Raw genomic sequence first — 25,839 nt, forward strand, 5'->3', positions numbered from 1 at the left:
GTGGGCGATATTAGACCAATTGTCTGTTTTGTTTGTTTGTTTGTTTGCTTGTAATTTTGCTTTTTCCCCATTATTGAAACGTATCCTGAAGATCATCGCTGTTATGCGTGCATTTCTACCCCTGACTCTTCTGGCGAAATAGATTCTCTCTGTTGACACACATCCACACACACTTCCCACCCAACACCGGATCCATACGCCCACAGAATTGATGACAAAATTGCACACAGCAATCCGCCGGATCCCCATCCAGACACCTCTAAAAGAAAGAGACGCTTCAAGGGGAAAAAAAAAAGATGCAATGCCTTTCCCTTCCCAAGTAGGCAAGTCAAAACATTCTAGCAGCACGCCGCACCGCCCTCCTTGACCTTGGCCTCGTCGACGGCGGTGCTCATCGCCCCCTCGACCTTCTCGTTGGGCCCCGCGATCAGGATCTTGATGACCTCGCCCTCCTTGACCTTCTTGAAGGCCTCCTCGGCCTGGCGGAAGGGGACGGTGCCGGTGATGAGCCTCTTGACGTCGACCTGGCCGCTCTCGACGAGCTGGATGGCGAGCTCGTAGTCGCCGGAGCCGTAGCGGAAGGAGCCGCGGACGGTGACCTCCTTGATGCACATGGCCATGATGGGGAAGGTGATGTCCGACTTGCCCATGCCGCCCTGGACGTAGGTGCCGCCCGTGCGCACGACGTGCTGGCTGGCCTGGATGCTGGGCTCGGCGCCCGAGGCGTCGATGACGGCGTCGGCGCCGAGCGGCAGGCCGCACAGGCGCCGGATGGCCTCGGCGTTGTCCTCGGCGGGGACGCGCCTCGAGAGGTAGGCGTGGGTGCTGGCGAAGGACAGCGCAAAGTCGAGCTTGCTCTGCAGGATGTCGACCGAGACGACCTTGGCGGCGCCGAAGGCGCGCGCGACGGCGGCGCACAGCAGGCCCACGGGGCCGGCGCCCATGACGACGACGGACTGGCCCGGGGCGACGCGGGCCTGGCGGACGATGTGGACGGCGACGGCGAGGGGCTCGACCAGGGCGCCCTCCTGCAGGGAGACGGAGGGGGGCAGCCGGTAGCAGAAGTCGGCCGGGGCGGACCAGAAGCCGGTCAGGGTGCCGTCGTAGGGCGGGGTGGCGGCGAAGCGCATCTCCGGGCAGAGGTTGTAGTGGCCCGAGAGGCAGGGCTTGCAGTGGCGGCAGGGGTAGCCGGGCTCGAGGGCGACGCGGTCGCCGACGGCGAGGGACGACACCTCCGGGCCGACCTCGACGACGGTGCCGGCCGACTCGTGGCCGAGGACCATGGGGTCCTTGACGACAAAGTGGCCGATGGCGCCGTGCTCCCAGTAGTGCACGTCGGAGCCGCAGATGCCCGTGTAGTTGACGGCGACGAGGACGTCCCTCGGCGAGCGCAGGGTCGGGAGGGGCCGGTCGGCGAAATCGACGTCGTGGGGCTTGTTGAGGACGAAGGAGAGGTTCTGCGCGCCGGAAAGGGGATGTTTGAGTCAGCAGGTTGGCAGGGTGCGCGCAGGCGGCGGGCGGGGTGAGGAGAGGGTGTGGCAAGGGGTGCGTGGGACGTACAGATTTGCCCTCGGTGGTGAGGGCGGCGGCGGCGGCGGCGGCGGCGGAGGAGGAGGAGGAAGACGCCATCTTGAGTAGATGTGGATGAGGAGACGAGAAGGGACGGAGAGCAGAAGCTGCACACAGAGTTCCGCCTGTTTTGGTGGTGTTGGGAGCGGTCGGGACGAGTGCTGTTGTTTCGAAGGCCACTTGCCACATGCAACGACTGGCTACCAATGCAGGAAGTAGAGTCCAAGCCAGCAAGCAGAAGGGTATTTTGGGAGGAGGGGAGCAAGAGTAAAAGTGGGAGGAAAATTACAATAGAATTAATCACCAGAAGAATACAAAAAAAGACATGGGAGAACCAAAGTCGAGGAGTTGATGTTACTTAGATAAAAGCACTAGAAGAACCTAAGACCAGGTGCAAGCCTTGGAGGGGGCCCGGGATTCGGAGGTCGCTAGGAGGAGGAGCGTCAATGTTGGCGTGCATCGACATCCTCCCACCGCAACCACCACGTCGTTCATGGATCGGATGTCTTGGTCGTGTCAACATGGCCGAGAATCATCATGACACCGAGTGGGGGTTTTTTCGTTCTTCGCTGGGAGTGGGAGGGGAGGGAGCTTCAGGCGGGGCGGTGGGGGAGGAGCTCTCTCTCACAAGATTCCCCTCTGGCCCCTGCACAACGAGCCCTATTCAACCCCCAATTGGGTCGCGTACAGGGCGCTCCAGCACTACCTGGGAGTTGAATTAGGTGCTGTGCGTCTCCACTGGGGCGTTTCGTTAGCTCCCCCCCAACTGTCAGCCCATTTACCCAGCGCATTTAACCGCACCAATCACTGCGGGCGCCCCTCTGGGAACTCACTGATCCACAGGCGCGGTAGGGCGGCATGAGGGGCCCACACCCGGGCCCGGGGAGCGAGGAGAGAGCAGCGAAACATCGTGAGAAACAAAGAAGGACGAGCAGGGGGGAAAAAATGGATGGTCTCGTGGTTTGTTTGTCTGCTGACCAATGCGCACGAACAAACGCCAGCATGCACATCCGTAGCGGTCTGGAATGCAAACGGGCGGTCAGTCCAGTCGTCCGTAGCCTACTTACCTAGCTTGTGACTAGGTGATGGACATGCACGGAAAGATCAATGGCAATACTACCGTTTCCCAGTCATTTGCTTGCAAGAGAAGAAAACGCTGCCGACCGGGGTTTGCGGCCGACTTCCAGTCACCCAACATTGAACACCGCTTGTCGAGCTCGGCAAAAGCACTCTGACGCTTCCGATCGGAACGGCGGCCCCACTGTATCGGGTAGAGATCAAACGATGGATAGTCTTGGCTGGGAGTGCCGGCTCATCAACACCACCAACAACAACAACACGGTCATCAACGGTGATGGAGGCAAGCAAGTATTTGGGCGTGTCATTGCTAGCTGGGGAAAATAAACACCGTATTGCTACGGAGATCTCATAAAGATGGCTACCTGGTTCTAGGAGAACACGAGGTCAATGAACGGAAAGAAGGGTACGAGGAGTAAGAAGAGTAAGAAGAGAAAAGGAAAAGGGTCAGGGGAAGAGAAAAGGAAAAAGGGCAGGGGAAGAGAAAAGGAAAAGGGACAGGGAAAGAGAAAGGAAAAGAGAGGAACGGAAGAGGGGAAAATACAAGGAGCGGCAAAGTGAAAGGAAACCAGGACACGAAACAAATAATGAGAAAAGGGGGCAAGGGGAGTGAGGGGAGTGAGGGAGGGGCTGAAGAAAGGACAACAAAGAGAGAAAGAAGAGCAACAGATAAAGTTAGAAGAGCGGATGGCCACATTGGAGGGCACAAAGAAACCAACGTTCCTCCGAAAGCAGACCAAACTCTCCGGGGACCCCCTTTGTCTCGTTACTCTGCAGCCGCAATCTCCGCGCCCTTGTCAATGTCGTCACGGCCTGGTGTTCCACCTTCGCTCGCGCTCGCGCTCGCGCTCGTGCCTTCGCCGACGTCGTTGCCGTCGTCGTCGTCACCGCCGCCGCTGCCGCCGGCAGCTTCATCAAGCTGTTCGTCCTTGCCACCATCGCCGCCGTCAGCCTCGTCAAGCTGCTCGTCCTTGCCACCCTTGTCGGGACTGCCATCGTCCACACAGACCTTCATGGTGTACCTGCAGCGCAGCTTGTCGAAGCAGTGCCACAATTCCTCATTCGGCAGGAACCTGTTCTCGGCCGATCTTGAGAGAACGCGACCATAAAACCGGACGCCCGGCTGGCACACAAAGTCGACATTCCGGCCGCGCAGCTCGTGGGGTTCCAGCAAGGAAGGGGTCGCCACCATGAGGGGAGCCGACGGGAACTGCACAGGCCTTTCCTCCTCCACATCCTTCAGCCCTATCTCCAAGCCGTGGCTGCTGTAGGCGAACCCGAACCGCTGGCCGGTGGTGGGGAGTCCCATGTGCATCACCGACCGGTACCTCTGCACCTGTAAGATCAGGTCAACTCTCACCGCCAAATGGGCGACTCCCTGGAGCTTTCCGGCGACTGTGGGGCGTAGGGGCACAGGCAGCACCTCGCTCAGCTCGCGCTTCAGGACCGCAACGAGCCGTTGCACGTCCGAGTGGACTCCGTGGAGCGGGTAGAGCATGCGCATCGACAGCGTACGCCACGTCTGAAATGTGCGCGCCAAGCAGTTGTCGTCCCTCTCGAGGTGTCCTGTTTGGACGGGTTATCAGTATGACAAAGAGGAAGATGGAAGAAAAAGATATGGAGGCGCAGAGAAGAATAGAAGCAATCGAAGCAGAGCAACTCACCCTCCAGGTCTCTCAGGACACGGCCGTACGAAGCCCAAGGCTCCCCATGCCATCGTTCAGCACAGTCCGGCGAGAACAGGTGATCCCAAAGGATATTCCAGACCCACGCCTTCTCGAGCTCACGACCGTGTTCGCGCCCGATGTACTTCTGCGGCTGGTTCGCCCATGACGAGATGTAGTCTTGCGACCGCTGGCTGAGGTCCTCCCACTTGACGCTATTCATGTTGAAGCTAATCCAGCCCACAGCCTTGCACAAGGAGTCCCACTCCGCACCTTCGATGTTTCTTTCTGAGGTGGCATAGTCCAACCGACGCTCGTTCGCGGAGCTATCCGATGAGAACTTGAAGTAGTCGGTCTCGTGAATATATTTCCAGTCATCGTTGGAGAGCATGAGCGTGGTAGTATCCTCCCCTGATAATAGAGGCATTTCTGAGATGATCTTCTCAGATTCCTCCGATGAACCTAGGTCAGGGGCGGCGTTGGAACCGGCGCTCCCTTGGTTGGGCTTGCTGTCAGAAATGGGGTCTTTGACAGAAGGGACATCTATATCATCAGACAGGACAGCCTGGCTGTCGGTGCTGTCTTTAGGATCACCTTGTCGAGCACCGGACTCTTGATCCTGGGCAGCAGACGACTGGGCCACCCGCTTGGTCTGTGGCTGGTCAGACATAGCGGTGAAAGAAGACTCGGATGAGAGGGAGCGAAGTCGTTTGCTTGGGCGCTGTCTGCCAGCTTCCGCTGACTGTTTCGCTGCAGGCAAAACCTGAGAAGTATGGGTCATTGGAGAAGGCCGGTGGCACAGGAGAACGAGACCGTTGGTCTTGATTAAATCAAGATTCTCTGGCCAACTTTCCAGAGTAGCCGTGTTCCAGAGTCAAGGCTGCTCAGCAAGGCAGGAGGATAGACAAGGCAGATGGGCGTCCAGAGGCTGGGAGTGAAATGTGCAGAGGCTGGGCGTGGAAACCAGGACTAGCGAGCGTTTCAGCTGATATTAATCTCGCTGCATGTTGCCATATTGCCAGCACCCTGTGAAGGTCATCTTCATGTCCACTTCCACTTTCCGCATCCGTCTGGCGGCATCAATAGAAAGCCACACCGAGCAAGCGGATTGGCCTCCATCCGAGACGATGAAGTTTGCTTGCCGTGTGCCACAACACTAGTGTGAGTAGCAGAGTCCTTGCATTCGTTGAAGAGCGGGTCAGTGCTGCCAGAACCCAAAGGACCTCAAAGGAGCCATGGCCGGATCCGGAAGTTTGCCTCCTTGCTGCCGGGACAAGAGACAGAGAGACGCTGGACACCGGTTGTTGGGAACCTGCAGGCAAGCAGCATGCAGCATAAGATGCGCGGTTTTCTTGATCCCTGTTTCGGTGTGACAGATGCCCAGGGGCCTCCGTTTTCGTCGCAGGATCCCGGTGCAGGCCTCTTGTGCCTCAAGATGATGGGTGAGGAGAAATGCCAACCTTGGAGGCGTCCAGCTCGCCGTTCTCTCAAAGACCGACTTTCCGTGGTGCACATTCCTCCATTCGTACTAGCCCGAGTACTTTCGCAGCTGAAAGCTACATCTTCCAAACTTGTGGTGCAAAGGACGGCCAGTCGCTTGCCTGCAGTCTTGGTGGATATCAGAACGCCATGAAGCTCACACGACATTGCCATGGCTTTTTTGCTTTTTCCTCCTGCCCCTTAATCCCAGGACACATCTTATTGACGTCAAGAAATCACAACGAAGGCCATGCCGTCCAATCATGTTCACGATCGTGCCTATCTTTGGCCCAACAGGGATCTGCATGAACCTCTATTGCCAGTCCTGAGGCAATATTGGGATGTGAATGCCTGCCGAGTGGCTTTCCCGCGTCTTGTTGGGCACTTCTGCCTAGGCCATCAGCTCTGCCTTTGAGAATTTGCTCCTCCAAGCCCTCCCTAGCGCGAAGCCACACCGTCTCTCCGTCCGTCTGCCATGACCATGGCTTCTGGGAAGTCTGTTGCTGACCATCGGACGATAAAAAGGTTGAGGAATGCCCTTCTCACAGCTTTGCCGGCCTCCAGCTTGAACTGCAAACCACACACAACATATCTCCGTACTCTTCTCTTCCTCATTTGTGAATTGGTAGCCATTGCGTCAGCCACTTGAACTTTCTCAAAGATCCTACCCACAGGGAAATCGACCCTGGACTTTTGCCATGGATGCTCAGTGTGGATGCTCCCTCAACCATGTGTATCTCGCTATTGACGGAGGAGCGACGTAAGTCACACCCTACTATGAAAAGCTTGGTTTTCACGCCCCATCCTCATCTCTTCCACTGGAATCTAGGTATACGGCATTTGCTACAACGACTCGGCGCATTTGCAACCTACACAACAAGCACGAGATCAAGGCCCAGGACGACGGGTTCAAGGTCCCTTCTGTTCTCTACCGAAACCCATCCACCGGAGACATCCAATACCTGAAGCCAGAGACCGGCGACCCTAACGCTTTGGTGGATGAGCTGAGATATTTCAAGTTCTCCCTTATGCAGTCCGAGGATTGGAGACGCGGCCTTGGTGATGCGGCAGTGCGTGACCTGATCGAAACCACCATTGACAACTTCCAGACGCGCATGTCAACCTCTGACATCACTGCTGTTGCCCTCAGGGGTATGTGGGACGAGGTCTATCCACGCTTGCACCACTTGTATGGCGACACTCTGCGTGTGCATGTGATAGCCACATATCCACACGGATGGGACAGCCCCCCCGGCGAGCCTCGACGGCGTTTGGAAAAGGCCGTCGAGATCTCTGGCCTAGCTAAACTCGCACATACTGTCCGTTACTGCACGGAGCATGAAGCTGCGGTGCAAGCTGTTCTTCATGACCATCGTGCTGAACTACAGGCTCAGCTTCAGGTACGTGCTCCTTCCAGCATTTTGCCCAAAAGGCCATACATTCATCAAGTGCTCGGTTCACCCCTCTCTCCCTCTTTTCCTTGTCGAGGCAAGCGGCCTTGCTAACCGCATATTCTTCATCCTAGACTCCTACGCCAGTCATTGTCGCTGATTGTGGAGGCCTGACAATCGTGAGTTCCAATTCTCATCCCCCACTTTGATAAGGGCCGTGCCATAACAATTCGTATCTTGGTCCAGGACGCTGCCGTGTACGAGCTTAAAGCCTCCGACTGGGTAGGCCAGTATCTTGTCAAGACCTGTGTCATGACGGGCTCGATGGCCATGGATCTTGCCTTTCGCAGGCTCACTGACCGCAAAATGAGGGATGTCTACGCAACCCTCCCTCTTGCTATCGATGATCCCGTCGCTCGGAAGTACCAGAGGGCAATCTTGACTGAATGGGAAGAGATCAAGTTTTCCTTTGACTCGTCTCGGCTCTCGGGAGGTAGTCACAGCTTTCGAGTTTTCCACCCTTCTGATCTCCCGCAGGCAGGTGCGGGACCCACTAGCTTCGAGGAGAGAAGCATAGGGGTTCATCGGTTAGTAGTGCTTTCATGCCTCGTTCATTTCCTACCCCCCTTACCGCTTTGTTGTGGTTTGTTTGCTCACAGACACGGGAATTGACCGTCTTTCCATAGAGATGAATTCATCTCGATTTTTGCAGCCGCGGCTAAGGCTGTGGCAGAGGTCATCGTCGACCTCCACCGCCACCCTGGAAGCAAGCATCCCAAGGTACGCATCGCCAAAAGTTATCCCGTCCCATTTCCCTTCATCAGACCGCTTGCACAATACACGACTAACCGCTTGCCAACGACAGTTCGTGTTCCTTACTGGAGGTTTGGCCGCCAACATAGATATCTGTGAGCGTGTCAAGGACCTGGTGAAGATGAGGTTGGGCGCGGATGGCCCCATCATCTGCTGTGATCCAGATAAATCGTGAGTTCTCGTGGCCTCTTTTCATGTTTGGGGGCAGGCTTCTGATTTACCGCAGCTGGACAACCGTCGCCCGAGGCGCTGCCATGGACGGCTTGGTCATCCCAGAAGACCGGCAACACAAGGGAGAGTGAGACTCACAGAGGCTGCTGTAGAAGGCATCACCGTGCCTCTATGCGCAGAGAGCGGTAGGCTCCTTGTCGGAGCATTCGTTCTTTGTGGAGAGGGTGTTGGCATAATGTCGCGCGTAGTTGGATCGCTCTCGTTTCTAGATTTGTCTTCTATGCTTGGCCTTGGATGGCTGATCTCGTGAGGGACCAGTCGGAACATCAACCCAGCTTGTTCTTTCATTTCTTTTGTTCCGGTATTGCTGCCAGGCTCTGCTGGCGCGGTTGCATCCATGAGGGGCTTGTCGCTGACCGGGTCGACTGCTTCTCCCCTGGAGCAGACAGGAGGAGAGGTCTGGATTGCTGGCAGCATTTCTCCATCGATTTGACTTTTTTTTCCTTGCTCGCTTTCTTTCTTTCCTTGCTTGCTTTCTGTCTTTCCTTGCTTTCTTTCTGTCCTTCCTTAACTTTGCTTTGCTTACTGCTTTCCTTCCTGGATTCTGTAGCAAGGCAGAGACATAATTAAACATAGACTTTGGCTAAGAATTCCTGACAAGCAACATTCCCTCACAACATACAGCGGAGAACACGCATTCTGCCCATTTCAATAGTCCGGGCCTGTGAGGCTGTGCAGTGTGATATTGCTCCGCAGCTCCACGAGAATGGCAACATTGCGGAGACACGGCACACTGGCTTGGCTACTGCGGTGCGACAGATAACCTCTGCATATGGGTGGATGTGCTGCCGTGCAGTCTTGGATACCGGGGTCAAAACAAAACACCCCTGCTACCTACATTAAAGTAGCTCTCGGAAGCTGGTACAGGTGGGCAAAACTTATGCACGCCGAGCCTCAACGGTTATTCTCACTTGTTTACCAGCTGCCTATTCGGGCCGTGATCAACTGCGTAATCCAGCCGACTGCGCACCAAAACGCATCCTCCTTCCGCAATCAATCTGCGTATTATGACCGCATGAGTCTTGATATGCAGCCCGGTTGCACTCCTCGTGACAGAAGTGACAAAAGAGGGGTATCACCTTACTTTTATTTTCCTCTGGTATAATTACTGCATCTGTTGATCATTCATTCCCCTTCCCCGCGGTGACATACTCTGGACTACCCCAAGGGCGGCTTCAGTCGCCAATTGAAATCCCAGGCATCACCAGCTTCCCGGGCCCGCAAGCATCTGCAGGCAATGAAGCTCGCAATAAAGGCACTCGCTGCGGCACTGTTCGCGTGCCTCGCGGCCGCGATCGCGCTGGAGCGACAACCTCACCAGCCTCTGGACGGCGGTGACAAGCTCCTGACTTTCAACAACACCGTGCTACAGCCCCAGTTCACGCCCAAGTCCCAGTCTGTCCAATGGCTCGCCGGCGGAAAGGACGGGCAGTACGTATACGAGTCCAACGGCTCCCTCGTCCTCCAAGACATCGTCACCTCTGCCAACAAAACCCTGGCCAAGCTGCCGGACGACCAGCACGAGTATTGGATCAGCCCGGATCTCTCGCGCGTGCTCGTCGCCACAAACTACACAAAGCAGTACCGACACTCGTACTTTTCCAACTATGTGATCCTCGATGTGGCCTCGGGGGAGTCGACGCCTCTGGTCGGCGACCAGGCTGGCGACATCCAATACGCCGAGTTGGCGCCGGCCGGCAACGCCGTGGCCTTCGTGCGTGGCAACGACCTCTTCCTCGACAAAAACGGCACCGTCTCGCGCATCACCTCGGACGGAAACCCGGACTTGTTCCATGCTGTGCCGGACTGGGTCTACGAGGAAGAGATATTTGGCGACCGCAAGACGCTGTGGTTCTCGCCCGACGGCAAGTACATTGCGTTCCTGAGCTTCAACGAGACCGGTGTCGAGACCTATACGGTGGAGTACTACATGAACAAGCAGGAGGTCGCACCCGTGTACCCGCGCAAGCTAGATCTCCGCTACCCCAAGGTTGGCACGACCAATCCGACAGTCTCTCTCTCGATACTCGACGTCGAGACGGAGCAGCTGAGCAGTGTCGCCATCGATGCATTCACCGCAAACGACCTGATCGTAGGCGAGGTCGCCTGGGTGACCAAAGGCCACGACAGCCTGATCTACCGAGCGTTCAACCGCGTGCAAGACCACGATAAGCACGTGCGCGTCGATGTGCCCAGCGGAGCTTCTACCGTCGTCCGTGAGCGCGACGGCACCGACGGTTGGCTTGACAACAGCCTGGCGATTCGATACGTTGGATCCGCGCAGGAAGCTGGCAACGACAGTCACTATATCGACCTGTCGGACGAGTCGGGGTGGCAGCACATCTACCTCCACAGCGTCAATGGTGGCGAGCCAAAGGCTCTCACCAGCGGCGAGTGGGAGGTCCTTGGGATCACCAAAGTCGACACGGCGAGGAAGCTGGTCTACTTCACGTCGACGGAGCACCACAGCACCGAGAGCCATCTCTACTCCGTTTCCTACGCCACGGGCGAGAAGAAGGCCCTTGTCGACGACACTGTCGCGGGGTCGTGGTCCGCCTCCTTCTCCGCCGGCGGCAGCTACTACATCCTGAGCTATAACGGCCCGGACGTCCCCTATCAAGAGCTCTACTCGGTCAACTCGACTAGCACGCCCGTTCGTACCGTTACGGATAATAAGGACCTCTACACGGCCCTGCAGGAGTACAACCTGCCCAACATCACCTACTTTGAGCTCCAGCACCCCGAGGGCTACAGCCTCAACGTCATGCAGCGCCTTCCCGTCAACTTTGACCCTGCCGAGAAGTACCCGGTCCTGCTGACGCCCTACGGCGGGCCCGGCGCGCAGGAGGTTACCAAGCGCTTCCAGCGGCCCAACTGGAACGGCTACATCGCCTCGGACCCGGAGCTGCGGTTCATCACCTTGACCGTCGACAACCGCGGCACTGGCAACAAGGGCCGCGCATTCCGCTCCGTCGTGGCCAAGCGCCTCGGCGTGCTCGAGGCGCAGGACCAGCTGTGGGCGGCCCGGGAGCTCGCGTCGCGGCACGCCTTTGTCGACGCGGCCAAGATCGGCATCTGGGGCTGGTCGTACGGCGGGTTCCTGTCGGCCAAGGTGCTCGAGGCCAACGCCGCGGCGGGCGACGTCGTGTCGCACGCGCTCATCACGGCGCCCGTGTCCGACTGGCGCTTCTATGACAGCATGTACACGGAGCGGTACATGAAGACGCCCGCGGCCAACGCCGGGGGCTACGAGGCGTCGGCGGTGCGCCGCGCCGACGGCTTCCGCGCCGCGCGCGGCGGGTTCAGCATCATGCACGGCCTCGGCGACGACAACGTGCACTACCAGAACACGGCGGCGCTCGTGGACCTGCTCGTCGGCGCGGGCGTGCCGCCGGCCAAGCTCAACTGGCTGGCCTTCACCGACAGCGACCACGGCATCTCGTACCACGGCGCCACGGCGTACCTGTACAAGCACCTGACAGCGAGGCTGTACCAGGAGAGGCAGAGGGTCGAGGGCGGGGAGCTGACGCACCAGTGGAGTCGGAGGAGGGCCGGGCCGAGGCTGTGAGAGGTTGTTGGGTTTGCCTGTGTTGTTTGATGTTGTGCTTTCTCAACCCTCATACTAGGACGGTTTTGGATATATCCATTGCTCCAATGGGAATGTTTACCAAGTCTGTAGTACATGCAAGGGGGTATCTCATCGCAACCTATTAAATATGCTAAGCACGTCTCAACCAACCAACCAACCAAGTCTTGAGACTCAACTGCGTATGATGCTCCATCAGCCAACCAGGATAAAGCCCAGCGCCGCCAACGCCGAACTAACCAAGAGCCCCGTCTGCACATCAACGCGCAACCCGCCATTCTTCTCGTCCTCGTCCTCCTTCTTTTGACAACTCTTCACAAAACACTCCTCATAGCCCACAAACTCCGAGTCCGGCGCGTGCGCGCCGGCGCTGCCAAAGGCCACAATATCCGCGGCTCTCCCACCGCCCCCAGCCTTGAGAGGCGCCAGGCTGACCTCCATGTTCTCGCTGTCAAACACGGCGTACGTGCCGCGCAGCATCATGCTGCCGATGACCCACTCGGGCCCCGAGTTCTGGTAGTCGTACCGGTAGTACTGGTTCCTGCGCGCCTCCTCCTGCACGGCGAGCAGGCAGTACTTCTCTCCCTCGCTCCCGTCCCACCTGCCCTTGAGCACCATGTGGAAGGCCTCGGGCGGCACGACGAGGTCCCGCAGCGGCACCTCGAGCCGGTACCCGCCCGCGCCGCCCAGCTCGACGCCGAAGCTGCCCCGCAGGTCGGGGATCCGGTCGCAGAGCACGGCCTTGAGGTTGACGTAGGCCAGGTACGCGACGCTGCCCACGGCCCGGTAGAGCTCGGCCGCGACGTCGCTGGGCAGGTTGCTGATGGCGAAGGTCGGGTTGACGGCGGCGTAGATCTGGGACCCGCGCGTGCCGACGGGCCTGTCCTTGCCGGCGGCGTCCCTGGTCCAGAAGCCCGTCACGTTGGCGAAATAGCCCGGCGCGCGCTCCCAGCTCGAGCCGGAGACCTTGTCGCGCCCGTACGACGCCTGGATGCGCTTCAGCGGGCCGTCGTACTTGCTCCTGTCGACGGCGCCGAAGAGGATGCTGCCGATCTCCCGGCGCGTGGCCTCCCCGCCGCCGCCGGTCGTCGAGTTGAGCAGCAGCCGGTTGTCGGCGTAGATGCTGAACGCCGGCGAGTCGATGACGCGGTGCGCCACCATCTGGTCGAGCATCGTCGCCTGGCCGGAGCCTGTGGCGTTCTGGCCGTTGGGGTACAGCCAGGGCCGGCCGAGCCCGAAGAAGCCCGTGTCCAGCTCCGCCCACGTGCCGAGGCCCATGGTGGTGTTGCTCCACTCGGCGCCCCCGATGTGCACCGTGTCCTGCATCACGAAGCCGTCGACGCCGGCCTCGCGGCCTGAGGCGAAGGAGCCGTAGTACCTCCCGGTCTCGTTGTAGGCAAAGGACGAGGACTTGACGTCGTCAAAGGAGCCGCTGCTGCAGTTGCGGTAGTAGGACGTGCGGTTCGGGTTGATGTCGTCGCGCGGCAGGCAGTGCTCGCTCCAGAGGACCCACGACTCGCCGTGCTGGACCGTGAGCGCCATCGACTGCGTCTGCGCTGGCGTGCCGACGCCGACGTCCACCGAGTAGGGGTACCAGGGGATGGCGCCGTTGAAGACAAAGTGATCTCCGGTGTAATCCTGCATGTCTTGGCCCAAAATGGTCATGGCGCGTGGGCTGGTGGCGTAGAGCTTGGTCTCGACGTGTGCTGCCGCCGCTCCTGACACTAGCAATAGCAACAGCGGCGCGAGGAAGCGAGTGGACGCCATCGTGAACGATTTACACGACAGCAGGCGGAAAGAGCGAGATGTGATCAAGCACGATCTTGAGAGCACTGGGGGCGGATGGGCCGCAGCATGATTATAAGGGGCAGCCTGGAAATGAGACGAAGTCGCTGGTAAGAAGTCATGTGAGGTCGCTTCGATATAATGACAGGGATCGTGCCTTTTTCCGGCTTGGCGGAGCATCTGTGGACCAGGCAGAGACTTGACAACTAACTCTGAACTGATTAGGCTCTCGAAGGATTCTCTGGGCAAGTTTCGCTAATTCAAAGCGGATTCGCAGACCTGTTGGTCATTAGGTAAAGGAAGGTAAGAGAACCAGCCAGACAAAATCCACAGGAAATGAAGAAAGACTTGTTCAAAGACTTGCTCGAAGCGCCTTGGTTGCCAGAGGCTTTAGCGCTATTCATTTCTTCGGCCAAGCATACAGTCTATTATGTTGCAATATCATCATGGTACTGTGCTTTAAAGTCAACTCTCTACTAGTAAACTCATCAACTGATATTTCTCTTGAAGAAAATACGTCCATCCAGTAAGATGTGTTCATTGGTACGAGTGACTTAGCCGGGGCGAAAAAGGAAGAAGCGTATGTGCACATCCCGAGATCAGACCTAAGACCATAAATAAGGCGAGGGGAAGTTCCTGCTGAATCGAGCATTGTTTTGGGCTTTGATTAGCATCTAAATTACGCCTCCGTAGAGCCTCAGAAGCCGTAGCATGATATGTCGATATCACACATCCGGTAACTTTGCAGCTTTCCTAGCCTTCGTTTTCCACATTTCTCCAGCGCTCAAGGACAGTCTGTCGGATCCCTAATAACATCCATCATATCAGCATTACAACATCGCACAACTCAGAGCATTGTACAAGACTTACCAGTCAGTCACAAGATACTCGTCCAGCCCGTCCATGGCCTCCATGTCCTCCTCGGAGATCTCAAACCCGCCGACATCGGCGTTCTCCGCGATGCGCTGCTGCCTCACGCTCTTGGGCAGGGGCACGAGGCCGTGCTGCAGCGACCACCGCACCAGCAGCTGCGCCGGCGAGCACGAGTACTTCTTGGCCAGCTCGACGATCTTGGGGTGCCGCATGCGCATCGCGCGCGCGAGCGGCGCGTACGCCTCGACCACGATGCCGTGCCGCGCGCAGGCCTCGCGGATGTCGGTGCGCGTGTTGAACGGGTGCACCTCGATCTGGTTGACCACGGGCGGGATGCGCGGCTTGGAAGCCATGAGCTCCTCGATCTGGGTTGCGGCGTGCAGCTCTGTCAGTCCCGTGGCAGGACGAGGGAGGCAGAAGCGCTCGACTCACATGCTTGACACCGTAATTGCTCACCCCTCCGCTCCGCACCTCGCCCGCCTCGATCGCGTCCTCCACCGCGCGCCAGCTCTCCGCCCGCGCCTGCGGCCCGCCGTACGGGCTGTGCAGCAGGAACAGGTCGAGGTAGCCGAGCCCGCACGCGTCGACCGACTTGCGGATGGAGCGGCGCACGGCGTCGTAGTCGGCGCTGTTGCTGGCCAGCTTGCTCGTGTAGAAGACGTCGTCGCGCGACAGCTCGCCGCCCGACGACGCCACAAAGTCGCGGATGGCGCGCCCGGCCTCGCGCTCGTTGCCGTACATCTGCGCGCTGTCGAAGCCGCGGTAGCCCGCGGCCAGCGCGAGGCGGACTGACTGCGAGGCCTCGCGGCCCGACATCATGTACAGGCCCAGCTGGATCTGGGGCATCGTGTGCCCGTTGGAGAGCTGTGTGCGGCGCGCGTGTGAGCTTTCCGGGGTCTGGTTGCTGTGCGCACGTAGAGGGATTTTCAAGGAGCTTACCTTGACCCTGCTCGCGAGGGAGAATGTGTTTGCGCCTGTCATGGTCTGTGAGAGTGTCACACCACTGGAATTGGAACCTTTCTAGGTAGGAAAGAGGTGTCGTTTTCGGGTAGGAGAACCGAGGGTTGTTGGGCACCGGGAATGAGCTGAGCTGAATAAGGTTACATGATCGCGGCCCGGATGCTTGACGTCAGGCCGGGACCCAAAAGTTGCTGCCGCAATTCCGCGAAGCCCCACCCCCGCTCACGCCGGGTCCGGTCTCGCACGCGCTTCGAGGACTTTCGTGAAGCATTTGGCGATAACTTCAACAGAGAGCAGACGCACCAATTGAGGGGTATCCTGTATGTTACATTTTTATCTACATGTACACTCTACAACAAAGTATTGATCTTACACAGCTGCGCACCGCAGCAATCTACAACGGAGCCTCGGTGACAACCTCCTCGCACCGCTGACAGAGGTGGTCCTCCTTGGGCGCCACATACCGCCAACACCTCGGGCACTTGGCCTCCTTGGGTGGCAGCACCCACGCCGTGCACTGAGTGCCGGCCACGTCAAACGTCTCAGAGTACTTCCACTCGGCCTCTGCGGGCACAGGAGCGTTCACTTCCACCGACGAGACGACAAACATGGCCTCCAACTCATCTGCATGCCGGGCCAGCAGCTCGGCATGCTCCGTCGGCACTTCCAGCACCACTGAGCACTGCAACGACGAGCCCATGGCCTTGTCTGAGCGTGCGAGCTCGGATGCGGACTTGATGGCACCATGGGCAGACAAGAGAACCGGGATGGCCTCTCGAAGTTTACTCTCGTCATAAGTTAGGCGACCAGACTCGATCAAAGGCGCTGAATAGAGCTGGTGGAGAGGGTGAATCGTAGAAGGGTCATCCTTCAGCCACGCCGGCGCATGATCCCAAGCCTCCTCGACCAGCATCGGCGTGATCGGGGCCAGCATCCTCATAAAGCCCATAAAGATGGGCTCGAGGACGCTGCCTCCGTCTGCGCAGTACAGCCGGTCCTTGAGGGCCTCGAGATAGAAAGCAGACAGGTCGTTTGTGATCCATCGGTTCAAGCTGCTGAAGCCCCGGTAAAACTCATAGTTTGTGTATGCCGCGCCGACTTCGGCCATGGTGTCCTTCAACTGGATGATGGCGATGTTGTCGATAGCCGTCAGCGGCGCTGTCCGTGCGGACTGGTGCATCGACCCTAGCAGCATCTTGATGATCGTGCGGTATTTGATCAAGGCCGCGTGGACCGACTTCAACACCGACTCGCTGATGACTATGTCCCGTCTGTAGTCGCTGCTAGCTACCCAGAGGCGTAGAGCATCGGGCCCAAGCGCCTCGTAGGTGACGGGTGAGTTGGCCTTCTTCTTCTTTGGCTTCACGGGAGGTAGCAGGGTACCATCCATGACCTGCGCCGGAGAGAGAATGTTGCCGAGCGATTTGGACATCTTCTTTCCTTCGCCATCGAGAGTGAAGCCATGCGTAATGAGGTTTTTGAAGGGGGACATGTCAGACGGCTTGATACCCTCCTGTCCCTCCAGCGACGCGACCCTCGTGAGCAGACTGGACTGGAACCACCCACGATGCTGGTCGGATCCCTCGAGGTAGACGTCTGCTCGCTTCTTGTCCAACATCGTCCAACTGCTTCCACTGTCGAACCAGACATCCATGGTGTCCGTGCCTCTTCGGTACTCGCACTTGCCACGCAAAGATGCGGGGATCCAGTCGGGCGAAGCGGCATCGTCGCGCCACCAGGCATCCGTGCCCTTCTCCTGGATGACCTTGATAATATGTGCAACCGTCTCCTCTGTCATCACGGCATCGCCTTTGCTGTCGTAGAGTGCAGGGATGGGCACTCCCCAGGCGCGTTGCCTCGAGATGCACCACTCACTGCGTCCCTTGACAAAGCTCTCCAGTCTGTTGCTACCCGTTTCCGGGATGAATCGCACATCCTGCAAGGAAGCTACGGCGTCCTCTTTGATGCTAGCGACATCTGCAAACCACTGCGCCGTGGCCCGGATGATGATCGGCTTCTTTGTGCGCCAATCGTAGGGGTACTTGTGCTTGTATTTGTGTACGCCGAGCACATCATCTTCGACGAGCTTCAGAACAGCATCACTGCCGCCTTCCAGGACTGGAATGCCGAGCAGAGCGTCGGGGTTGCTGGGGAAAGCTTCTGTAGTGAAGCAGCCTTCGTTATCCACGGGGGCAGCGACTGGGATGTCAAATGCCTTAGAGACCTCGTAATCGTCAAAGCCATGGCCAGGAGCGCAGTGAACCAGGCCTGAACCAGACTCGGCAGACACGAAGTCGGCATGGATGAAAGGTTGTTCGGGCGCGGTGCTGCCCCTGAGCACATTGCGGTAGGTGAGTCCCACGAGGTCCTTGCCGAGGATGGATTCGATGAGGATCTTGACGTCCAAGTCCTCGAAACAAACTTGCTGCACAGTCTCGAGGCACGACTTGGCGACAATCAACGCCTTCGAGCCGACGCCAACCACCATGTACTCGAGCTCCTGGTGCACGGCAATGGATCGGTTCGCCGGCAGTGTCCACGGCGTTGTCGTCCAGATCACAGCGGAGAGGTCGTATTCCGGTCCCAGGTCGGCAAGCGGTCCCGTCTCCGGCCTCGTGATGTGAAAGGCAATGTATGCCGAGGTCGATATGTGGTTCTCGTTGTATTCCAGCTCCGCCTCTGCCAATGCCGTCCTTGAGGACGGCGACCAGTACACTGGCTTGAACTTGCGGTAGATCAGACCCTTCTGCACCAGCTTCTGGAAGAGCCGCAGCTGCCTCATCTCGTACGCCAGGTCCATCGTGGTCCACCTCTTGTCCCAGTCGGCCATGACCGCGTACGACCGGAACGCCTTCATCTGTTCCACCACCGTCTTAGAGGCGAGCTTGCGCGCCGACTTGCGGATCTCGACGGAGCTCATGTCCTTTCCTCCCGAGGCACCGAGGGCCTTGAGCTCAATGGGCAGCCCGTGGCAGTCCCATCCGGGGATGTAGTTCGCGCGGCGGCCCTGCTGCACGTTGACTCGGACGATCATGTCCTTCAGCACCTTGTTCAGGCCGTGGCCGACGTGCAGGCTGCCATTGGCATAGGGAGGGCCGTCATGGAGAATGAACGTGTCGTCGGCGGGGCGATTGGCCTCCTGCCACTGGTAGAACGCGTCGGTGCATCGCTGGAGATACAGTGGCCTGAGGTCGGGTGCTGGTCGTGGGCTGCGACGGGGGGAAGCTGTCAGCCAAGAACATGAATGAGTGACGAGAAGCACTTACGGGAAGCTAGACTTTGGCAGCCTCAAAGTTGACGCCCATGACTTGGACATGGTGGCCACGCGCTGCGCATTCTCCGACGTGCCGGCCTGCGATGAATGCTGGGTGTCTCGAGCTGTGATTCTTGGAGGTCCCGATTTTTTTCGCGAGGCCGAGAGCTGTCATGCGACGAATCGTGGTGCGGCTGCGCTAAAATTTAGGGGCCTTCAGCTGCTTGCGTGCCGCAGATGCGAGGCCGATGGGCGGCCCCACACTAAATCCTGGCGCTGATATCATCATCTTGGGGGAATGTAGGCATCAATGGATCCTTTCATTTCATCCGTTGGATTGGTCACCAATTGATCTGAGACTGACCTTCGCCGCTTCGAGGAAACCGATCAGGCTTCGTGTCTCCAACTATGAGTCTAGCAGACGTATAGACAACCATGGCTCCGTTGCGCCGCTACCTCAGAATCACCAAATACTCGGTGCTCGAGTGCCGCATCTACCTCGACAACCCCGCCCTCGCGCAGTCCTGGCTGCTCAACCCGAGGGACCCCGTGCTTCCCAAGGTCATCGAGAGCGTGCGGCCCCTTGTGCTCCCCAAGCTGCGCGAGGAGAAGGAGCGTGCAAAGAAGAAGGGCACCAAGAAGAAGAGCATCAAGGATGTGGTGGTCCAAGGTAAGAGAGCGAGCCTCGACTCGCGTCGCATCTTGAAAAGAAACAGTATCTCTTGACACATCTACGAAACGGGACAGACGACTTCGAGGTCGCCATCTTCCTCACCGAGACAAACACGCGCCACTCGGTCCTCTACAAGCACAAGCACTTTCGCGACAAGACACAGACGAAGCTCGTGTCCAACTCGAGCAAGCTCACCGGCGCCACGAGCGACCAGCCGATCGACGTGGAGGACCGAGACCTACAGATCGAGCTACAAGACGAAAGCAGCGGCAATGTCCCCGTCCTACTGCGCGAGGACAGCGACGATGACAAGCCCGTCGCGCTCGAGGACATCCCCGCCATAGACGAGTTGCCGCCACGGAGCTCAAGACGTCGCCAGCGTGTCGAGGACTCAGATGACGAGAACGGAGAGGGCACAGGGCCCGTCGATCTCTCGTCAGACGACGAGTACATCGACGGCGACGGCGACAGCGACCACCAGGAGCGCCCCGCCAAACGCCGCAAAGAAGCTGCTGCTGTCGCGGACTCGCCAGAGGAGCAGGGGGACGACAAGAAGAAGATGGCCATGGACATCACGTACGAGGGCTTTGCCATCTACGGTCGCGTGCTCTGCCTGGTCGTGAAACGCCGGGACGCCACCGGCGGAACGGGCACCTCCGCCAGCGCAGGCCGCAGGACAAAGGCCGCCGCTGCCGCAGCGGGCGCGCCCCGCGGCCAGGCCATGATGGAGAACTGGATCTCGTCGACGCAGATGCCAGCCAACCTGGCCGAGGAGGCAGAGGGATCGTGACAGGGGGAACTAGCAGGGGGTGGCCTGGGGCGGGTCCTCCCGTGGCCGCCGCACGAGCAGGCCTTGTTTCGCATGCAAGTGGCCGCAGAAACGGGCCTGGGGCGATGAGGCCACGCGAAAATACGAGGCTCGAGAGGCGCCCTGGGTGAAAGAAAGCACGACATGAGTGCTCCTTTCCCGCTGATGCGCCATGGCCTTCTGGGGGGTTGAGTGGCATGCCTTTTGCAGGAAGGCGATTGCCATCGTCTCCTGGTATCTCTCCACAATCACACGAGGCTGGTGCAACAAATCGCGTCTCTCGCCGCACCGAGGAAGATGATGTCGCACGCGAGACGCCACGATGATGGGCATCACGAATCCCCGCGTCCCCCCAACATGCAGATGGGTGCGGGATTGCCCGTTACGGCCAATCCGAGCCGAGGGCCCGCAACGGAGAATCATGACATGGTACCTGGAGCAAAGCAAAACCATAGGCCGAAACGGTGGATTGGGAAGAGTGCTTGAAAGGCGCAACAGGGGCGCACGCACCCTGGGCAGATCGCCCCAGCGGTGAGTCAGAGCAGTCTCGCACAGAATACAAGTAGATACAGTCAAATCGCATCTGCCAACTCTGGCCTTTTCTGCTGTCTTCCGATCCCTCAAACGTGGGGTGCGATCCAAGCCAGCACAGCCCAACCCATGTGGCCTGTCGATCCCACCAATCACGAGGGCGCCGTGGGCCGATGCCAGCGACAACTGAAACGCCGTATCAATCCCCCTCTTTCCGGGGGTGGGACATGGCCTTTCTTCGGGTGCAAATGAGGACTGGATCGACAGTCAGGTCATTCGGCAAGGTCATCACGACAAATGACCCAAGTCACCGCGTCAGTCTAAGACTGGACTTCTGAGCATTGTACCCGGAGAACTCATTTGAGCCGGGCGTTGGGTGAGTGGGGGTTCATGAAAGAAGCCCACGGGCGGAAGGGAGACCAGGGTGTCAGAACATGGGCCGATGACATACCTATCCCATCGCAGATAGATCGACCTGGCCTGATGTAGAGTGTGCCCGTTTCAACCCGGGCCACGGACAGTCTTATTTGACTGCCTGACTGGACTTTTTCTGGTTCCGATAGGCAGTTCCAAGCGGGACGCAAAGCCAAGAGACAACGTGGGCTGGCGCACGTATTTCCCGGGTTCGCTTACGATCCCGTCTGTTTACTCTGGGATGGGTTCTCGACCCTTTTTCTCTTCGCTTCGCGGCAACTTCGGGTGGATTAGGTACACACTGTTGCTGATGCATGTACGAATTAAACGTGTGTTGTGGCACACTCGGGACACGCATCTACCTGTGCGGGATGTATCTTTCGCGGTTTGCTCGACAGTTTGATGTGCCAAATCTAGTCCACCCCCCATGATGGCATTTTCGGAGATTTCGGCAGCGCAACGTTTCCCCCCCGTCTCCAATCCCACCGTATCTCATCTGGATGTGTGTTGGGGGTAGATTCTGACAGTTTTGAAACGTGTTTGATGATCTCCCATCTGACATGCAGCTCGCTCGATCTGATTGTGCCCCCTGGTTTCTCTCTTGTCTCGCATGAGGCTCAACAATCTTACTTGTTTGCGCCACATATGCGCATGCCGTACACGTATACACGAATTACACAGAGTAGAGACCTGTCTCTGTGCCTCCGTTGCACAATCGCGATTGGATCGCCCCAGGCGGAGATTTACTATAAACAAGTCTCGGGACTCTGCATGAACCCCACGGACGACCATCTGAACATCACGTACTCCCTGAGGAAACGGCAAGTCGTGTCTGATAAACAGTTGCACGCGGGTAAACACAACTGTATAAACAGCCTTGTGGACCCGGCAATGTAGCTGAAGCCGCCAGCCAAGGATGAGAATAGAGACTGCTGCTCACGGCTAATATGTAGGCGAGATATCCGCGTCCGTGGTGCAAGAGCCGGTCTTGTGTTATCAAGATAATGTCAGCAGTGCAGAGATATGAGTCAAGGCCGTATGTAAGCTACAGGTCGAAGCAGAGCGGCGTATGTCTCTGGTTGACGAGGCCGGCATATATCTGAGAAGTTCACTCGGCCGGATGGCGCTCTCTACGAATCAGTGAACTGGATTCAAGTTACCCAATCTACACTTGCCACGTGCATTCACAAGTAAGTTGGACCACAACTAGTGTTAGGTCTGACCGATTATTTGGCCTGCTGGTCAATAGTTGTGGTGAGACCCTGGTGCAACTATTCACTGGTTGCCAACGTCCTCACCAAAGACTAAACATTATTCCATAGCATGTTGCTCAAGTGGTCTAACAGTGAGGAATGTACAGGTTGTACAATGAATATCGCCAACGATTACATGCAAATTCTCTTGTACGGAACGTCAGGAATATATCGTTGAGAACATCAGTACTATTCCAGGGTATAATTCTACACCACCGTAATGATAAGGAGTTGCATAGGCTCAACAATACGAGTCACTATGCCCACGTGCTTTGTCATAGCAAATGATGCACGGCAGTGGTAGGTGGTAGGGCATAAGAAGAGCTCTAATTAGCACTCATACTCCGTATCTGTCCACTCTGCAGATCATATCATATGCTCTCACGCAACTCAACCACAAATCTGACATCTGACAATACAAACAGAGTCAAACATGATCAAACCCACCTCGCACTCACGTGTCGCAGTCACTGCTTCAGCATACGAGCTAGCCAATTCGGTCTCGATGGCTCGGATGGCACGAGCGACCCCGGCTTGGCAGAACAACGTTGCCTCGGCACGGAGATGTGCCTGCTGAAGAAGGGATCTGCAAGCAGAAGTAGGTAGCTAAAAAAGGAAAAAGGAAAAAAAAAAAGCAGGGGTCCAATTGCAGAAAATAGCCTTTTCACGCGTGTCGCGCAGCTTTAGGAACTACGGAATGACGGGCCTTTTTCAGCACCGCACCAATATTTTTTCTTTTCTTTTCCTTTTTGGCTCTTGGCAGGCCGATTACTCAGTCAGCTGGGGACCCTGCTCCAGGTTTCAGGTGGCCGTATTGCTTCCGTCACGAGGGCGTGGATGGCACATCACAACAGGGCAATCATGAACAAGGGTAGAGGGAAATAAAGAAAAAGGGAAGAAAAGAAAAGCCCTCATTTACCCCTGCAGCTCACATCAGAACTGAAGCAGGTACCTGCGACACTTGTCTACAGTCTACACAAGAAGGCAGATCCTCGGTCCCAGCGTCCTGGGTAATTTGCCACCTATTTCCCGAAGCGGACCCCGATGCGCGAGACGGAGAATCGGATCTGCCCTCTTTCTGCATTATTTCCTGATGAGACGAAGCAAAAGAAGGATAAGGAGAAGGCAAAAAAAGAAAAAAAAAATTCTTCCCCTGAAAAGTCCCTGCAGTCTTCAGGGGGGGTGGCTGGCTGATTGGCAGGTCAGGTCACCCCTGCTTCCCACGTGGAAGACTGAGCAGGTGGCGCCGGGGGCGTGGGGCTGGTTGCGAGTTGCTGGGAACAAGTGTGATGCGTATTCGGTAGCGACTGGTCCAAGCGGGCTGTCCTGACGTTTCAACTGAAGTCCCCTGTCTTGTCTTGACTGTCACTCCATTGGCCGTGCAACGAAAGGGGGCGCTGGCTTTGGCGACCTGAACAAAACAATTTTCACATTCGCTCTGCGCGACAACGACGCCGCTGGCCCGGACGCCCCGAATGCAGCTCTGGGATGTGACGCTTGGTACTAGATGTACGGCGGTAGGTCGGGGCTTGATTTGTAAACAAGAGGGTTCTCGATCTGCAACTGCGTGAATTATTTCCCTCTGGTACTGCTGAAACGCCCAAAACAGAGCGAGAGCGATACCTGCTGCAAAGCAAGTCGGAGATTGGCAAAGAAGCGGTCTGGCTGGGTCTGTACTTGGAACCAATGTCCACCGCATTCGAGATCTGTCATGAATGCCCTCGCTGGGTCACGAGCTAGGTCGCTTCAGGACAGCACCGTAGCTGACCCCCTGGTCAAGCCCTATGCACGCTCGCGATCCATGACACCATCGAAGCAAAAGCGAGATTGTCAACGGAGGCTGGGCGGTCAGCACCATGTTTCCAGGTGGATCCCTGCCCATCGTTCAGAACAGGAAAGTTTCTGGAAGGAATTTCTGAAGGTTCGGTGTGGAGGCTGTGCCTCTGGTCTCCCAGGCTCCCAGGCCAGGTACATGAGTACTCCCTGGGCTCGTACCTGGGCGCTAGGCAAGTGAGGACAGGACAAGGCACTCGTGGCTCCACCGCAGCCCGATTGTCCCGCTCGTAAGTTACGGGGGTGCGGCACAGAGTGAGGTCAGCAGGTCCGTTGCTCATCAGGGATTTTGTGATCAGTCAATTCACAGTCCCATCGACGGTGGAGCACAACGCATCCGGCACAGCCTTGGTTAAGGATGTGCCTTTCTGTGGACGATTGTTTGCGCCCAGCGCCCCAGGGCTCTGTATTCTCCGGGAGCTACGCCGAAGCATACGCAAGCCCTTGCGGTATCGCGAGATGGTGGTTGGTTGGAGGCCCTTGCGAACTGAGGGAAACACGATATTGGCGTTTCAGCGCCACCGCTTTGGCATGATCGATGTGCGCGCGCACGCAAGCCGAACAGTCTAGTGATGTCTCTGGACTCCGTCTTGGCAACAGGCGACACGGCGAGGATATCGTGTTCGAGCGAGTGAGCGCGCGGAACAATAATCTCGGGCGGCTCACCCGTTGGGCGAATGTTTTGCGACAAACTCCCCGAGACATGTGAATCGCATGCCTGGATGGCGCGCATGCTATGCTCGTTGGTGCATCTCTGGCGGTGAACCGGGCAAATCAGTCTTGGCAGCGCCCTGGACGGAGATCGTGCCGTTAGAGTCTGCTCGTTGCGGGTAGCGTAGCGGCCGAAGACGGGACCGAAACAGGCACAAGAAACAAATGCCCGCACGATATCGGCACGCATTGCCGGGAGAGGTGCCAGGCAGCCCGTCGGCGGGATCAGTCATGACTGTCAGATGACCGCCGTTGAGGGATGCCCATGGCGTTTCATTATCGGTTGATTCGTTGCTCCGACAAGAGCTCAGATGGCATCACATCCATCCCCCCAAGACACCCAAAGACAGGGATCTAAATGGGCCGGCAAATAGCGTGGACAATATCGATACGACAAGCCATGAGCGCAGCTTGAAACTTGGAAGTGGGCTCGCGCGCAGGCAGGAAATCCAACATGGGAAAGTTGAAGTGGATGGCCAGCCCAGTGGAATGCGGGGATTCACCTCCAAGAAACTTGGCTGCTGTTGCGAGCAATGTGCCAACCCTGACAAGCGATCGCCGATCTGACAGGAGAGATCAATCAGCTCCTGCTTTCCCAGGCCTTGTTTCGGCTTGATCAGGCACCTCGAGATCGCCAGGGCACGGAGCATTCGGTCCTGGGAGCTGTGATAACAACTCAAGGACTTTCCAAGATCGGAGACCCCTTCCCGCAGCACTGAGCGCACTTTGTCCTTGAGTCGAGGCTGGCCAGCTGAAGCGACGACGAGGCAGCAAAGACGGTTTCCAGTCGGATCATCGCATCGCTGCAAGCGAGACTAGAGCTGCTGCCAAGGTCTGTATGCTTGCAACCTGTTCACGCGCATCGAAGCCCCCCTGCACCAGCCATCACAAATTCGCTTATCCAAGGCTCTTGGGGACGTCCCTGCCCGCCGCCC

At 57.7% G+C, this 25,839-nt stretch overlaps 7 protein-coding genes across 7 annotated transcripts; 3 read left to right on the forward strand and 4 right to left on the reverse strand.

The window, feature by feature from the left end:
- Positions 1-338: 338 nt before the first annotated feature.
- On the reverse strand, positions 339-1,629 carry E0L32_012174 (uncharacterized protein; the record flags this gene model as incomplete). Its single annotated transcript, XM_031134986.1, has 2 exons — positions 339-1,457; positions 1,561-1,629. The coding sequence occupies 2 exons, from the start codon at positions 1,627-1,629 to the stop codon at positions 339-341; spliced, it is 1,188 nt and encodes a 395-aa protein (XP_030999056.1).
- A 1,783-nt stretch (positions 1,630-3,412) lies between these two features.
- E0L32_012175 (uncharacterized protein) lies at positions 3,413-4,980 on the reverse strand (the record flags this gene model as incomplete). The annotated part of the gene is made up of 2 exons (XM_031134987.1): positions 3,413-4,212; positions 4,311-4,980. The coding sequence occupies 2 exons, from the start codon at positions 4,978-4,980 to the stop codon at positions 3,413-3,415; spliced, it is 1,470 nt and encodes a 489-aa protein (XP_030999057.1).
- A 1,507-nt stretch (positions 4,981-6,487) lies between these two features.
- Positions 6,488-8,295, forward strand: E0L32_012176 (uncharacterized protein; the record flags this gene model as incomplete). Its single annotated transcript, XM_031134988.1, has 7 exons — positions 6,488-6,549; positions 6,619-6,941; positions 7,011-7,189; positions 7,427-7,767; positions 7,867-7,960; positions 8,046-8,164; positions 8,220-8,295. 7 exons carry the CDS (start codon positions 6,488-6,490, stop codon positions 8,293-8,295), a joined length of 1,194 nt encoding a protein of 397 aa, XP_030999058.1.
- Positions 8,296-9,461: 1,166 nt separating this feature from the next.
- Positions 9,462-11,792, forward strand: E0L32_012177 (uncharacterized protein; the record flags this gene model as incomplete). Its single annotated transcript, XM_031134989.1, has 1 exon — positions 9,462-11,792. One exon carries the CDS (start codon positions 9,462-9,464, stop codon positions 11,790-11,792), a length of 2,331 nt encoding a protein of 776 aa, XP_030999059.1.
- A 213-nt stretch (positions 11,793-12,005) lies between these two features.
- Positions 12,006-13,577, reverse strand: E0L32_012178 (uncharacterized protein; the record flags this gene model as incomplete). Its single annotated transcript, XM_031134990.1, has 1 exon — positions 12,006-13,577. The coding sequence occupies one exon, from the start codon at positions 13,575-13,577 to the stop codon at positions 12,006-12,008; it is 1,572 nt and encodes a 523-aa protein (XP_030999060.1).
- Positions 13,578-14,379: 802 nt separating this feature from the next.
- E0L32_012179 (uncharacterized protein) lies at positions 14,380-18,744 on the reverse strand (the record flags this gene model as incomplete). The annotated part of the gene is made up of 5 exons (XM_031134992.1): positions 14,380-14,401; positions 14,466-14,833; positions 14,901-15,372; positions 15,893-18,637; positions 18,695-18,744. The coding sequence occupies 5 exons, from the start codon at positions 18,742-18,744 to the stop codon at positions 14,380-14,382; spliced, it is 3,657 nt and encodes a 1,218-aa protein (XP_030999061.1).
- Positions 18,745-19,116: 372 nt separating this feature from the next.
- Positions 19,117-20,144, forward strand: E0L32_012180 (uncharacterized protein; the record flags this gene model as incomplete). Its single annotated transcript, XM_031134993.1, has 2 exons — positions 19,117-19,351; positions 19,429-20,144. The coding sequence occupies 2 exons, from the start codon at positions 19,117-19,119 to the stop codon at positions 20,142-20,144; spliced, it is 951 nt and encodes a 316-aa protein (XP_030999062.1).
- Between the last annotated feature and the right edge of the window lie 5,695 nt (positions 20,145-25,839).

The sequence above is a fragment of the Thyridium curvatum genome (assembly GCF_004353045.1).
Source record: "Thyridium curvatum strain D216 chromosome Unknown NODE_142_length_46286_cov_82.757469, whole genome shotgun sequence".
Taxonomy (NCBI): Eukaryota; Fungi; Ascomycota; class Sordariomycetes; order Thyridiales; family Thyridiaceae; genus Thyridium; species Thyridium curvatum.